The sequence below is a fragment of the Ambystoma mexicanum genome, chromosome 13, assembly GCF_040938575.1.
Source record: "Ambystoma mexicanum isolate Mex_15411 chromosome 13, UKY_AmexF1_1, whole genome shotgun sequence".
NCBI lineage: Eukaryota > Metazoa > Chordata > Amphibia > Caudata > Ambystomatidae > Ambystoma > Ambystoma mexicanum.
Genome location: NC_090938.1, coordinates 699513004 through 699527453, shown reverse-complemented (window position 1 = coordinate 699527453; position 14450 = coordinate 699513004). Strand labels below are relative to the sequence as shown.

Here is a 14450-nt window from a genome sequence, read left to right as displayed (position 1 = left end):
CTCCTGGACCGTTGGTTTGCTCGGTGAAGCCCTGCTGCAGGTCCGAATCGCCAGGTTCACATCGACAGAGAAGCCCTGCAACGATGACTTCTCCCGTTGAGTTGGTAGGACCAATCAACTTCTAAGTAAACTACCTGGACACCCATCTCAGAGCTAGTTGCATTTCCTCAGAGTGCTGCAGGAATCCATAGAGCCAGAGAGAGGGACACCAGATTGTGTGCGTTACCTGTAAGATGGCCGAAAACGTTTGGAAGATCCTCCGGACTCCCATGACGTCAGACCGACCAAGCCTGACCCCCCCCTCAGTTGAGTTTGGGACCTCAGAAGCAAGGACAGTCCACGTTGACAGCCAGAACCAGCGTTGTTACCAGTGAGGTAGCTGAAATGTGAAACATCCACTGAAATTGAAGTTTGCCAGTTGCGAGCTTTTGACCAGTCCCAGTGCAGGAGTCCCCCGACGTCCTCCCTCTTGTCCCCACAACTGAGGCACAGGAACAGCGCGATCTGCAGGAACTGCCAGGAACAGAAGTCATCAGCTACGTCTTTTTCTTCGTTGTAAGGTACTGTAAAACAAGACAGAGAACCTACCTCTCAGTGAAATTGTGAGAGGTAAACTTTTGCAACTCGCAGGCCTAATCAGCTTGTGACCCAACATATGATTCTCCTTTTTACAAACTACTTCCAGGAACTTGTGCAGAGACTTTTCCGTTTAACTACCAGAACTGCTTTATCCTAACCAAGACTTTCGCCCATTGACTTTGGCCTAGCCTATTGAATTGACTCTTCTGGTGAACTCAAAGTATCAGCACTGTCTACGAATAATTGTAACTTTTCATGTTCTAATAACCTTTGCCTTTTACTCCTCTTGAGAAGTATTCTGAAATCATATTGAAGTATATTTATGTGTTATTATATAATTGCCTCCTTCTAATGACTGTTTTATAACTGACAAATTAATAAAAATGTATCAAAGAAACCTTGACTATTTGAACACCTGTGATTGTGGACCTCTGTGTACCATTATTGCTCACATTCCCCTCTTGAGATAAGCCTGGCTGCTCAACGCGCTACCAGAACTGTGTAGTACAGACTTATACCATAGGTTGTTTTGCTTACGTTTGTAGTTATAGTTGTTTTAATGTTCCCAGAGGTACTGCATACAAACTTTGCCTAACAATTTGTGCTGACTGTGCCCTTAGATTGGCAGCTGAGCTTTACCATAACCGCAGCACTTTACTATAGACGTTGCACCATAGGAAAGCATTGGGCTTTCTCAAATTCTAAAAACCCATCCAAAACACTGCATTCTTAACCCTAAAATAGCTTTCTTAAAAGTTTAGTAAGTACTTTGGAAGTCACTGCCTCAAAGGCTATCCCTAAAAAATGATTCAACTTAAACACACTGCAGTTGCAGTCCTACCAAAATCTATATTCTACATCAAAGATATATTTTGGCATACTGCATCTACTGTGTACACATATAACACTGTATTCCCCTCTTGGGAGTATAGCTTTGACTGCTCTAACATATTTACCACTGGGCGAGTGTCACTACAAGGAAACCCTGCGAACCAGACATGAGATTGTCTTCTTGAAACACAAATATAAGGGTTATAATTTATTTTCTAAAAGCGCTCACTTACATGGGTCGTAGTAATGGCGCTCCATGATGCTGATGTGCATGGGGGCTGGCTCTGGAACTGACCTCTGACGCTGTGAGGAGTACCGTTTCACACGGCCAGACTGTACCCCCTGAAAGAGAAGACATTAAAAAAAACATTGTTGGGAATAGAAAAAGGAGTTCAGAGAGAGGTCCACCAAGAGGAGAAGAACCAAACGACATGCATGACTCACCGCAATAGCATTTCCGATGATTGGATCTGCTTAGATTCACAGGATTTGCATATAGTCCGACATCTAGTGGAAATCGGAGTATTGCATCTTTCTTTTGAAGATCGAAAGGGGACGTCGACATGGGCGTGACTGTAAAACTATCCCTAACATGATGTGTAGTGTACCCAAAAATCCTGAAGCATCGAGGTCCCTCTGGTTGTGTTTTTTCTGCCGCAAGGGAGCCTTATGGTCAGCATGAGCGAGTACAGAAGAGAAGGTGTAAGAGGTCTATGTTCCTTCTACTCCACAGATCCAATCAACAGAAATTGTATTACAGTGAGTAATGCATGTCTTCTTATGCTTGTGGATCTGCTTAGAATTCCATGCGGTGCATAGACTAGCAAGCAGTACCCAGAGATGGTGGTAGGATGTGTGAAATAGATGTCTTAGCACTGCCTGTCCCACCTGAGAATCAGACCTAGAGTGTGTATCCAGGCAGTAGTATTCTGTAAAATATGTACAGAACTCCAGGTTGCTGCTTTGCAAGTTGAATCTAGGGGAGCATTTGCAATGAATGCAATGGTAGCCCCTGTGCCCTGAGTAGTGTGTGCTCTAGGCATGAAGCGTAGACCTCTCTTGGCAAGAGTGTAACACAATGTGATGCAGTTTACGATCCACTTGGAAATTGCTGATTTAGAGACCGGGTCCCCTTCTCTACCAGCTGCCACCGATACGAAGAACTGTTTTATTTTCCTTAATGGCTTTGTCTTTTCAGATAGTAAATTACTGCTCTCCTCACATCTAGTGTGTGGAGGCTTCCTTCCGCCACATTAGTGGGGCTTTGGAAAAAGGTGGTAGTTCTATGGATTGGTTTACATTAAACTTTGATATAAATTTAGGCAAAAAGCGAGGGTATGAGCGCGAAACCAGCTTATCTTTGTGAATCGTGACAAATGGGTCCTGACCTGAAAGGGCCTGCAATTCACTAACTCTCCTTATTGAGGTGATCGCCACCAGTAAGACGGTTTTGTAGGCGAGTGCTTTAGGGCTAGGCTTGTGCATTGGTTCAAAGGGAGGTCCCACCTCGGAGTTTGGGTTGGAGATAGAGGGATGAAGTCTCTTTACCCCTTCCATAAAGGCTTTAATTACAGGAATGTTCCACCATGAAACTTTGCTCTGGGACATGGTGTACGCTGAAAGCGCGGCTAAGTAGACTTAAGAGAATTGAAAATCAGTCCTGAATCTAACAGGTGAGTTAGGTAAAGGACGATATCTTTAGGTGAGCATTCAATAGGATTGATGCCCTTGCCATTATACTAGATGAAAAAGCACTTCCATTTGCCGGAGTAGCAAAGCGTGGTGTTAGGTTTCCGTGACTCTTAGTATGTCCATACATCTTTGAGGGAGCTTGAGGTGCCCGAACTCTATGACCTCAGGAGCCAGGCTGCTAAATTGAGAGTTTGAGGGCATTGATGTAGGTTTCGCCCTGGTCTTGAGACAGCATGTTGTACGGACAGCAGTTTCCAGGGAGGGGAGCCCGACATTGCCATGAGATGGAGAACCTAGGCTGGTAGGCCCAAATAGGGGCCACCATAATCATCCCGACTGGTTCTTGGTGCATCTTGTGCACTGTTCTGTTGAGCAGGGGAATCGGGGGGGGGGGGGGGCATAGACAAACAAATTTCACGGACCATGTTATCCAAAGACCGTTCCCCTTGGAGCGGTTCTGAGGGTACCTAGAGGTGTAATTTGGGTATTGGGTTTTCCCCTGCAGAAGGTTTTCCCTTGACAAGGGCTGCCGAGACAACCACATATCGTCTCACTAGCTGCTGGCCTGAAACCATTGGCTCGAGAGCCACTCTTGCATGAGGCGCATGTGCACAGGAGCGTGAGGAATGAACACGTTACTTTCCTGTAACTGTTGTTCTCCAGCATTGGTCTGGCATGGATTCACATGCTCATGAATATTGCCCGTCATCAGGCTGGGAATGCTCGGTAAAAGAAAAAAAATCAGTTTGTTTCATTTCTGAATTTTCTAACAACGAATCATTGAGCTCTGGGTCCTACTGCCCCCAGCTAATGTCTGCCCTCTACCCAAGCCCCTCCTCTGGCAGCCATCTTGAGATTTGGTAGCATGGAAAGTGGCAGTAGGATCAAGAGAAGAGCCGCAGAGGGGTAGGAGGGAGGGTTCGCATGTGAACCCATGCAAGACCTATGCTGGAGAACAGTTAGAGGAAAGTAACTTGTGCCTTCTCCAGTATGGGGTCTGTCATGGATTCACATGCTCATGAATAAAGAATACATAGCAGTACACACATGCACAACCACGGGAGGTGGCAAGGCTCAACATAAGCATCTTTTACCTCCTCACCAGGCTCACCTTCCTGTGGATCAAAAGGACGGCCGTCACTGCTGAAGCGTGTCCAGGGCTCGTGAGATCTGTGTCCTCCTTGATGGCCTGTAGAGACTAAACTACAGCCTACCCTGAGAGATGGTCTCTGTCAAAGGGCATGTCCAAAACCCTTGTCTGGACGTCCTGTCGAAAGTTGGTGGCCTTGAGCCGGCCATGGCAATGAAGGCAAATGCTGTTGCCCATCTGGCAGAACCCCACGTTGGCAATGTCTGTGGCCACTGTGATGGCGTGGTCCGACACTACCTCACCTTCTTGCAGAATGTCCAACGCCGCCGACCTCTTGCCGTCGGGGAGGAAGTCCAGAAGGGGAGCGATCTTGAACCACAGCTCCCGGTCATAGCGTGCTACGATAGCGAGGGCGTTAGCAGCCTTGATGGTCATTGCTGCAGAGTAGATATCCCGTTCTCCCACAGCATCTAACTTCTTCCCCTCGCTGTCTGGAGCGGCGGATGCTGCCGAGGAAGAAGCGCCCAATGACGACTTCTGGGCCACTGCAGAGACCACCGAGTCCGGTGACGGTTGGGCCTGCAAGCACTTGGGCGCAGAGTCCGGCACCCGGTATTTCTTCTCCAGGCGGTCCCTCTTTGCTGGGGCCGTAGAAGGGTTCTTCATGAGGGACAGGCCTTCGTCCCAAATGTCATCCAAGAGTGGGACTGAAAGGATGGTCTTTCTCTTCGCCTCAGGGCGCTGGTATAAGAAGCCCTCATTCTCCACTGGCGCAAGCTGGAAGAGCTCCGAAGCTCTGGAGATCATTGCGTGAAACAAGCCTCTCTCATCCGGCGTGGAGGATTTTGGCAGCAGCAGCGATGGGAGGTCGCCCATCTCACCATCGTCTGGGCCCGTCGTGTCCGGATCAGTCTCACCCCTCGGGGGAGGAGATGGAGGCAAAGGGTGGCAAGGAGGCAGCGGGTGCCTCTTCCTGGCCGGCGGTTCCCCCGTTGCTAGAGGGTCGGCCGCCACCAGAGCCGCGGGCGGGGCCGTCGGCATAACAGGCATCCTCATCTGTATCTCGGGGACCAGTGTATGAAGCGTAGAGAGAATGTCCACAGAGAGGCCTCTTGGGGGGGAGGCGAGGCAGCTGAGGCAGAATTGGAATCTGAGGTGCAGGAAGGGAGCCAAGGCTCTCGTCGACCTGAGACTCCCCGTCGCCTTCCTCGACGATCTCTTCGTAGTCGTCGCCTTCATTCTCGCCCTCGTCATAGGGTCAGACCCTGACATTCTCTTCCTCCTGGATGGTCTGAAGGAGGACGAGCTCCTCCTCCGAGGAGATATCCGTGACCTGGAGGACCTTTGCGCCTCCCCTGCTTTCTTCGCATCCAGAGGGGACAGTCTCGGAAAAATTACCATTATCTTCTTCTCGGGGTTGTCTCAATGGGTTGGAATAAAGACTCCCTACTGGCAGAGAGGGATAATCTTGCCTTTCGAGGTGCGCCCTGCGGGTCTGCCTCCGGAACCTTCGAAAGAGACGCCACCACCACCTCGATGGAAGGCGGAGCCTTCGTCGGATGTACTTGGACCATCACGGTCAGGACCCGTCCCTTGTCCTGCTTGGCCTTCGTGGCTGTCCCGAAAGCCTTGCCCTGCTTGGCCTTCTCCTTAGGGGGAGGGTCGGAGCCTCTGTCCCACTTGGCCTTCTCCGCCAAGGGCAGGCTGGCTTTGGACTTCCTTGGTCGTCTCTGGAGCCACCTTGAGTTTGCCCGGATGGTCCAACTTCCACTTGGACGAAGATCCTGAGCGTTGGCTGGTAACCGAAGTTGCTGGTGATGTTGGACGAGCCCTGGCCGCTGAAAAGCCCGCAGCAACGACACTCCCGGTGGACTTGCAGTGCTTGGCCTTTTGTTGGACCCCCGTGGGAGGGGCACCCTCAAAGGACTTAGAAGCCCGCTCAGCTTTCCTGGATCCGGGAGAGGCATGCTCCTGGGAACCACCCGGTGCAGAGGCCTTGGTCTGCAGCCACTCATTCAGTCGCTTATGCCGATCCTTCAGCGTGCGTGTCAAGAATTCCTGACAAAATACACAACCGTCCTCCTTGTGTATCGGGTACAGGCAATCGAGGCACTGGGAATGGTTGTTGTCCAAAAAAACATTCCATGAGCCACAGTCGGAGCAAAGCTTGAAAAAGGGGGGTTGACATGGTGCACGAGGCGTAGGCCTGAAGAACCTTCTGGAAGCCTCCACGGAGAAACGCGACGAAATCTGCCATTGAGGGGCAGCCGAAAAACGGATCCCCGTTAATCGGAAGGGTGATCGATTGACCCAAAAAATAGAGTAAAACTCTTCCAAAAGGAGAAAAACACAGTAATAGCTTGAGAGCTAAGCACGATGACTCCCAAAACTTGAACGTACAGTAAAAATCTGAATATGGCTGTCAGAGGAGGGGCTAAGGTAGAGGGCAGTCATTGGCTAGGGGCAGTATGACCCAGAGCTCAGTGATTGGTTGTTAGGAGAAATACAGTTCAGAAACGAAACAAACTGATTTTTTTTTCCTTTATCGAGGATTCCCAGCCTGACAGGGAATATTCATGAGCATGTGAATCCATGTCAGACGCCATTCTGGAGAACTAGGTAGACGCAGGAAACCATCATCTCTAACAGTTACATGGCTTTGCGTACGGTCACCTGGTGACTGGCTACATAGTGAAGGATCTGCAAAAGCACGTTTTGAACCCTTTGAAGACAAGACAAGGCCATCTTTGGTCTGGATTAGATCTATCTATAGAGAAACCTAGGTTGAAAAGGAGATCTACTGTCTTCTAGGTATTTGACTGGCATGTTCCGTACGAATCCCGTTATGAGCCAGTTGTCGAGGCAAGGATAGACTGGGATGGACTGCCTGCACAGGTGAGCTGCGACTACCGCCAGTACCTTTGTGAACGCTCGTGGTGCTGAGGCAATGCCGAAGGAGAGAACCATGAACTGATAGTAGGTGTCCTCCATCATGAACCTGAGTAACTTTCTGCACGCTGGCAAAATTGAAATATGAAAGTATGCATCTTTCATATCCAATGTGGCCATGTAATCCCCTTTAGCAGCAGTGGGATTACTTCCTGCAGTGTTGTCATCCTGAATTTTTGAGGTTTGACATACTTGTTTGCCGGGTGCAGGTCTAAAACAGGGTGCATGGTGATTCTTTTTGGGCACACGGAAGTACACTATATAAATACCCTCACTTACCTAAGGGGGATGACTTATATGGTGCTGTTAGGGAGAATTCTCAGAAATGTGCTAATTCCGCTCTACCTTAGAGACCCCCAGCAACTTTGTTGTATTTTGAGGACTTGAATTTTTAACCGAGAGAGAGAGAGAGAGAGAGAGAGAGAGAGAGAGAGAGAGAGAGAGAGAGAGAGAGAGAGAGAGAGAGAGAGAGAGAGAGACCTTTTCCCCAATCTCTCATGTATTTTAATGTGATTTTGAACTGTGTTTCTTTTGGTTGTGGAGTCCGACAAACTCCGTAGGCATCATCTTTTACATTGTGTCACACAGCACCTTCAGTGCAGTGGCACAGTGAAGTCTTTCAGATTTCCTAAAGTTTAAATGCCTTCTCTTGGACAAACTCCTGTTTCCAAGAGCAGTAAAGTGAAATTGACTTATCTTACAATAGGGTGCTGGAGGTGTTACTTAGTATCCCCTTTGTCTAGCGTCTCATGTAACATTTTTATGTTACGCTTTCCTCGATGAATGGCTGGTGGCAGTGGTTCACTTTTAACTACCATTGTGTGTTTTAACCGCGGGCTGCGGTCGCAGCCACAGTAAAGCACCCATGGGTACCATTTTTGTCAAAATGGCCCGGTCTTTTTTTGCCATTTCTTTGTGGAAAGGTCATTCTTGAGATTTACTCTGTGCGTCAAACCAGGTTTGGTCCCTTTGTTCATTTTGCCTTCGGCAGGATTCACGAGTGAAACACGCTTCTGGCTCCTGGATGTCTGGCAGGGGCAGGAGCAAGGGGGGTGCCCGGAACTCCCTGTGCTTAGTCTTCTAGGAGACAGGAATGCACGCTTAGGTGATTGGCTGGCTGGCTATGCAGCAAAGACAGCCACCCTGCTGGGTGACTGACAGCTAGGCTGGAATGAAACCTGCATAAAAGGTGAGGATTTTTGGCTTGCAAGGCAGTCTCGACCACTGGACGAAGGAATCCTAACAAGAACTTGAAGGACGCCTGCTGCAACTCCTGGACTGTTGGTTTGCCTGGTGAAGCCCTGCTGCTGTGCTGAAACAGCAAAATCGTATCGACAGAGAAGCCCCTGCAAGGACCACTTCTCCCTTTGCGTTGGTGGGACCAATCAACTCCAAAGTAAGCCACCTGGACATCCTCTCAGAGCTGGTTGAAATTCCACTGCAGTTGCTGCTGGAACCGAATAACCAGGGAGAGCAACACCAGATCATGTGCGTTGCTTTTAAGCTGGCCAATAGCTCCAGGAAGATCCCCGGACTCCCAGGAAGCAAGACTGACCGAGCCTGAGCCCCCCTCAACAGAGTGCGGGTCCCCAGATGCAAGGAAAGTCCATCTTGACAGCCAGGAACCGCGGCGGTGCTATTTGCGGTAGACGTGAGGAGCTGAAACAATGAAGTGCCACTTGTTTGAAGCTTGACGGTTGAGTCGCTGACCATCCCATTACAGTGCAGGAGTCCCCAAACGTTCTCCCTCTTGTCCCCACGACTGAGGTCCAGGAACACCAGGATCTGCAGAGCTGTACAGGAACCAAAGTCACCGGCTGCACTTTTCTTCAACCTAAAAGGTACTGTAAAGTCTGAGAGAATGTACCTCTTGTTGTCCTGCCTTGCTTGTCCTCGTTGGAGACTTGTCTCGGTTGCTCTTGTAGAGTTGCTTGCAGCTTCTCTACCTCACAAGCCTAATCAGCTTGTGGCCCTACTTTGATTTCTTCTATTCTACAAAGACTTTTTAAACACTGTGAAAGACTTTCTACTTACCTGCAAATAGTGCTTCAGTTCACCTTGACTTTTGCTAGCTTAACATTGGCTGGCCTGGCTCCCTGAATGACTCTTCTCTCCCTTGCTTATGTGTTTTGCCTTCCTTCCAGGAAAGGGTTAACTGACTTTGAATTGGGGGGTTATTTTGAAAATACTTACCTGCTTAAGGATAACTGTGTGAATACTGGTTTTATTCTGAACCCTCTTTTCTTGAACACTCCTCAGAAGGATATTCTAAATGCAGCAGTGATATATTAATGTCAACAGCACCCTAACTATTGAAGTCAACTGAGGGTGTACGTAGTGCCTGCTTGTCATTCCAAATGGGTATTTACTGATTTAGAAAAGTAAGAGTGTGTATTGTTGGAGAGTATTTGTGTGTTGCTTTATATTGCTCCCTTCTGAAGGCTTATTCAAACTGACTGATAAATTAATAATTGGTTAATCAAGAAACCTTGTGTGTAATAGTTTAATTGAATACTTGTCACTGTGAATCTCTGTGCAACTCCCCTACAGCTCACATTGACTCCTCTTGAGATAGGTCTGGCTACTCAACCACACTACCAAGTGAATTAGAGCATCCACGCTGGTGGTAGGGTTTAGCAGTGATCTAGCTAAGTGACTTTAGTGGTTCGTGTTTTCTTTGCCGTCAACAGCCTTCCCAAAAGGGTTGGAGTCCTCCGCTGACTTACTGATCGGAGAGGCCCGAGTATCGGGTTTAAAGCCGGAGTTCTTTAACCAGGCGTTTCTTTTAAGTAGGTCCCCTGGGCAGGGGTCTCAGCAGAGTCCAGAGTGTTCAATATTTTATGGGTGACTTGTCTGCCTTCAGCCACGACCACCAGCAAGCGTGATCGGGTTGCCTCTGGAACATCTTGAAGACCATCCTGAACTAGGCCCACTGGACATCACTAACTTGCCAGGAAAGTGGTATTATTTGCGATCCTTGTGGAGTAGACCGCAGAGGCGGTGACCCGTTTACCCAGGACCTAAAGCTTTTTACAGTCTTATCTGAAGGGGCTTCCGCCGAAGACATTGGAACACCCACCCTCTTCCGAGTGGTAGTGACAGCAAGGAATCTGGTGTAGCATGACCCCTAACATAAAGTTTAGTAGGGGGTGGCTTGACTAGTCAGAGCTTTCTCCTTGAGGCCACCTTAAACGAATCTGAGTCTATAGGTGCCTCATGTGTTGCAATTTGAAAATGATCGGCTGCTCTTTTTAAAATAGCATTAAACATCTGGTCGTCAACAGGTGACAAATCCCTCTGTGGAGGAGGAGGATCTAGGCAGATGGCTCCGGGTCAGGGGTATGCGTTGGTGATGGCCAAGGGCCCTGATCCTCCGCCTGATCCTGATCCAAGTCTGGGTCTTCATAAGCTGTGTCTGGTGCAAAAGGATTAAAGTCTTCATAAGTATCCTCCTGTGTTGGGTCCTCTGGGACATCCAAGATATCCTCCTGGTGTCCCTGTGAAGAGCTGGGTAATATCTGCAGTTTATAAGGAATGGGGCAAGAGTCCTTCTCTGGGTCTTTTTTGGTGTAATGTACCTGTCCGAAAAGTCAAACTGGGCTATTTTGTCCATGTATTTCTCAAATAACTCCCTAGTCCATAGGGAAGAGGCAGAAGGGTCTTGCGGTGGAAAAGATTGCCCAGGAGGGAGTGATTTTCCCAAAGAGGCATTAGGGAGGCTGGGGGGCTTGAGAACACTCCTCTCGTGTTCTGTGGTTGCCGAAATGATAGCTGCCAGTTTTTTTGCAAATTTTCAGCAGTTGTATCTAAGGTCTCGAGACAGCGCAGTCGAGGTCATTGAGTCCACCGAGACCTTAGGTGCTTGTGCACCCTTGGACTATGTGTTGACGGTATGTTTTTTAGGGTGAACGCCCGTGCCAGAGGGATGCCCAGTCGCATGCCGCGAAAGCAGTTGCGTGGAGGGTGCCGAACCGCGAGGTTCGGAAGGTGCCTTCAAAACTGTCAACGGCCCTATTGGCGTTGTGGGCTACTTCGATGATTCCGTCAAAGAGGCCTTAGGGGTTGTGTGCTTTTGTACTCGTGGTATTTTCCCCATAACAGAGACGGTGGCATGTCTGTCGGGGCCAGGGACAGGCATTTGTGAGCCTGCAGGCTTAGCTGAAATGTCGATGATTCCAATTCGGAGCCATGGCTGCCGACAGATTCCTCGTCTGAAGCAACAGCGCCAGCGGGGAAAAGGCTTCCGGCCTACGTAGGCAGCCCACTGTTTGGTCTGCCTGCCTTTCAACGTTTTCGGTCAAAAGAGCTTACAGGCCTTCCAAGGAAACTTGGTGTTACACGACAATCAACATTTAAAGGTCATCCTTTCCATAGCAGAGGGTAGTGGCAGCCAGACCAAGAAAAGAAAGAGGGGTAAAGGAAATACATTCTTAGAGATGAATAAACCCAGGGCCCGACTCTCCCTACGGTAAGGGCCTGGCCGGAGGGCCGAGGCCATGCGGTGGACAGTCGTCGAGCAGTTGTAGAGGTCAGCAGCAGCAGGAAATCCACAAGGCAGTCGTCGAGAAGATTAGTTGGGAGACTAGACTGTAGGTTGTGGGACAAAGTTAGCAATATAAAACTCTAGCAAGCTCCGCATAGGCGACCAACTAGGTTGGTGGAAAAAATCTGAGGAACATCGACACATGAGGGATTTCGGGTACACTACACGTCACGTTCGGGATAGTGTTACAGTCACGTCCATGTCGACGTCCCCTTTCAATCTTCAAAAAGAAAGATGCAATACTCTGCGATTACCACTAGATATGATATATGGCATTTATAACAGGTCTATACACAAGTGTTTCAAGGTGCAACGCAGCGAGGGAGGCGGAACAGAGGGAAGACAGACAGCGATCCTACTAGGCCGAGTGTCAATCAGATCGCCCAAGTGCAGGGGAAGGGTAAAAGTGCGGTGTGCGGGGGGGTGGGGGGGTTTTGGGACAGCGCAGCATAAATAAAATAATAAGTAAAGTAGGGCCAGCTGGTGGCAAGGGTAAGAGCAGACATCAGGTGTGAAGTGCTGGTGGGGGGGACTGAAAGGATACAGAAAACAGTCCCCCAAGTGTGGGGTTGCCAGGGAGTCAATGCTGGTGTGTAACTAGCAGGGGGACCTGGGCCCGAGATCAGAGGGTGGCCAGGTAACCAGTACAGTTTCAGCCAGGAACTCATCGGGGGAGAGGAGGAGTGGAAGCAGAAGCAAAGAGGAAGGTTTTAAGGTGCTTCCGGAACCGCAGATGGTTCTCCTCAAGTTTCAGGGAGGATGTTCCAGAGGGAGGCCCCAGCCGGGGAAAGAGATCTACCACCAACTCGTTGCTTGGAGAAGCGACTGACCCTGAGGGAGTTGGAGGCGGATGAGTGAAGAGCTCAAGAAGGAAGATATTTAGGAAGAGAGTTGAAGGTATTGAGGCCCCAGAAGGCCTTGTGGATAATGCAGAGGGTGTTGAACTTAATCCTCGCAGCCACTGGGAGCCAGTGCAGAGATTTCAGTCCTGGAAAGATACGATCCCTGGACTTGAGGCCAAGGACAAGTCTTGCAGTCCTGTTCTGGATGAGTTGCAGAGGGCGGAGAGTAGAAGCAGGCAGATTTAGAAAGAGGCTGTTGCCGTAGTCCAGCATAGAGAGAACCAGGGCTCTGGAGACAGTGAGCTTCTGGGGGAAGGAGAAGAAAGGAAGAATACCTCTGAAGAGGTGCAGCTGGTAGTGTGACTTCTTCAAGACGTCAGAGACATGAGGAGAGAAGGAGAGAGTGGAGTCGAAGATGACCGCAAGGTTTTTAGCCTCGCAGGTGGGAGCAGGAAGAGGGCCAAGAGAGGCGGCCAGAGAGTGACAGGAAAGGAGGGAGCGGGTGTGCTGATGAGGAGAATCTCAGTTTTACTGTAATTAAGGCAGAGATCATTGGCAGCACATCACTCCTGGATAGCAGATGAATAGTGGCCGAAGGTAGCCTGAAAATGAGCCGAGTATCATCCGCAGAGCACTGAAGGTTCGGGCAGAGTGGCAATGCGGTGGGCGAAAAGTGCCAGGTATTGGTTGAACAGTCAGGGAGAGAGGTTAGACCCCTGGGGGACACCACAAGTAGAGATAGAGGAGAGGAAGGACCCAAGTTGTACCTGAGAGGGTCGATCAGAGAGGAAAGAAGTCAACCACGCCAGGGCCTGACCGGTGATACCCAGGTTACCACGGAGACGGTTGAGTAGGATGGTATGGTTGACCATGTCAAAGGCAGAAGACCGATCAAGCATGATGAGAACACAGGGGAATCAAGGTTTGAGAGCAAATCTTCACGGATGTTCAGGAGAGCAGTTTCTGTGCTTCTGGCAGCTCTGAAGCCAGACTGATGGTCATGAAGGCAACCAACAGATTGAGTGTGAAGATTAAGCTGGGAGATGGCCATCTTTTCCATGAGTTGGCCCAGGAAGGGAGTGATGGAGATTGGGCGATAGTTAGCCAGGCAGGACGGGTCAGCAGAGAGTTTAAGAAGAGGGTGGACAAGGGAGTGCTTCAGGGTGGATGGGAAGACTCCAGTGGCCAAGGAGTGGTTGCAGGAGTCGGCCAGAGCAGGAGCCAGGGAATCAATGTGGTCCTTGATGGTTTTGGAGGAAAAGGGATGAACCTGTTTTGATGAGACTTTCATAGATCGGACTTGTCTAGAAACCTTGTCTGGGGAGAACAGGGGAAAGGCAGAGAAGGAGGGAGGAGAGGTGGCCGACGAGGGGCCTTAGGAAGAGCAGGGAGTAGGGTGGGTGGGGAGAGGAAGATTTTTAGCGATGAAATGAGAAGCCAGAGCCGTGCAGAGGGCCTGGGAAGGGACAGAAGAGGTAAAGACTGCCACAGGATTGGCCAGTTCCTGGCAGATTTGGAAGAGTTTAGCCGAGTTGTTAGATGCTGCAGAGACACGGGCTTGGATGTGAGCTCTCTTCTTAGTGCGCACAGAGAGCCGGTATTGCCTTTGGAGCAGGCTGCAGGCCAGTTTGTCAGAGGATGTACCAGAAGCATGCCATTTCCACTCGGCAACCCCGCACTTGCGTATTAGGGTGACGAGGTCTGAGTCGTAGCAGGAATTGCATTTGGCTTTGGGCTTCAGGTGGATCCTCATGACAGGGGCAAGAACATCGAGGGTATCAGATGTAGCAGAGTGGAGCCTGGAGAGGGCTGTGTCATTGTGAGAGTCAGCCAAAGGAGGACGGAGGGGTGAGAAAGTGGGGGCAAAAGCCTCAACTGACACGCTTCATTGGTCGGATAACCAAGACGGTAGGTGGCAGTACTG

The 14450-nt window shown here is 49.7% G+C and overlaps 1 protein-coding gene across 1 annotated transcript in view; it reads right to left on the bottom strand.

Moving 5' to 3' along the window:
• Window positions 1-14450, bottom strand: part of CASC3 (CASC3 exon junction complex subunit) — a 446580-nt gene that overhangs the window by 107930 nt on the left and 324200 nt on the right. Inside the window, exon 9 of the mRNA XM_069634785.1 lies at window positions 1644-1752. Within this exon, the coding sequence (XP_069490886.1) occupies window positions 1644-1752 (109 nt within the window). The remainder of the gene's footprint in view (window positions 1-1643; window positions 1753-14450) is intronic.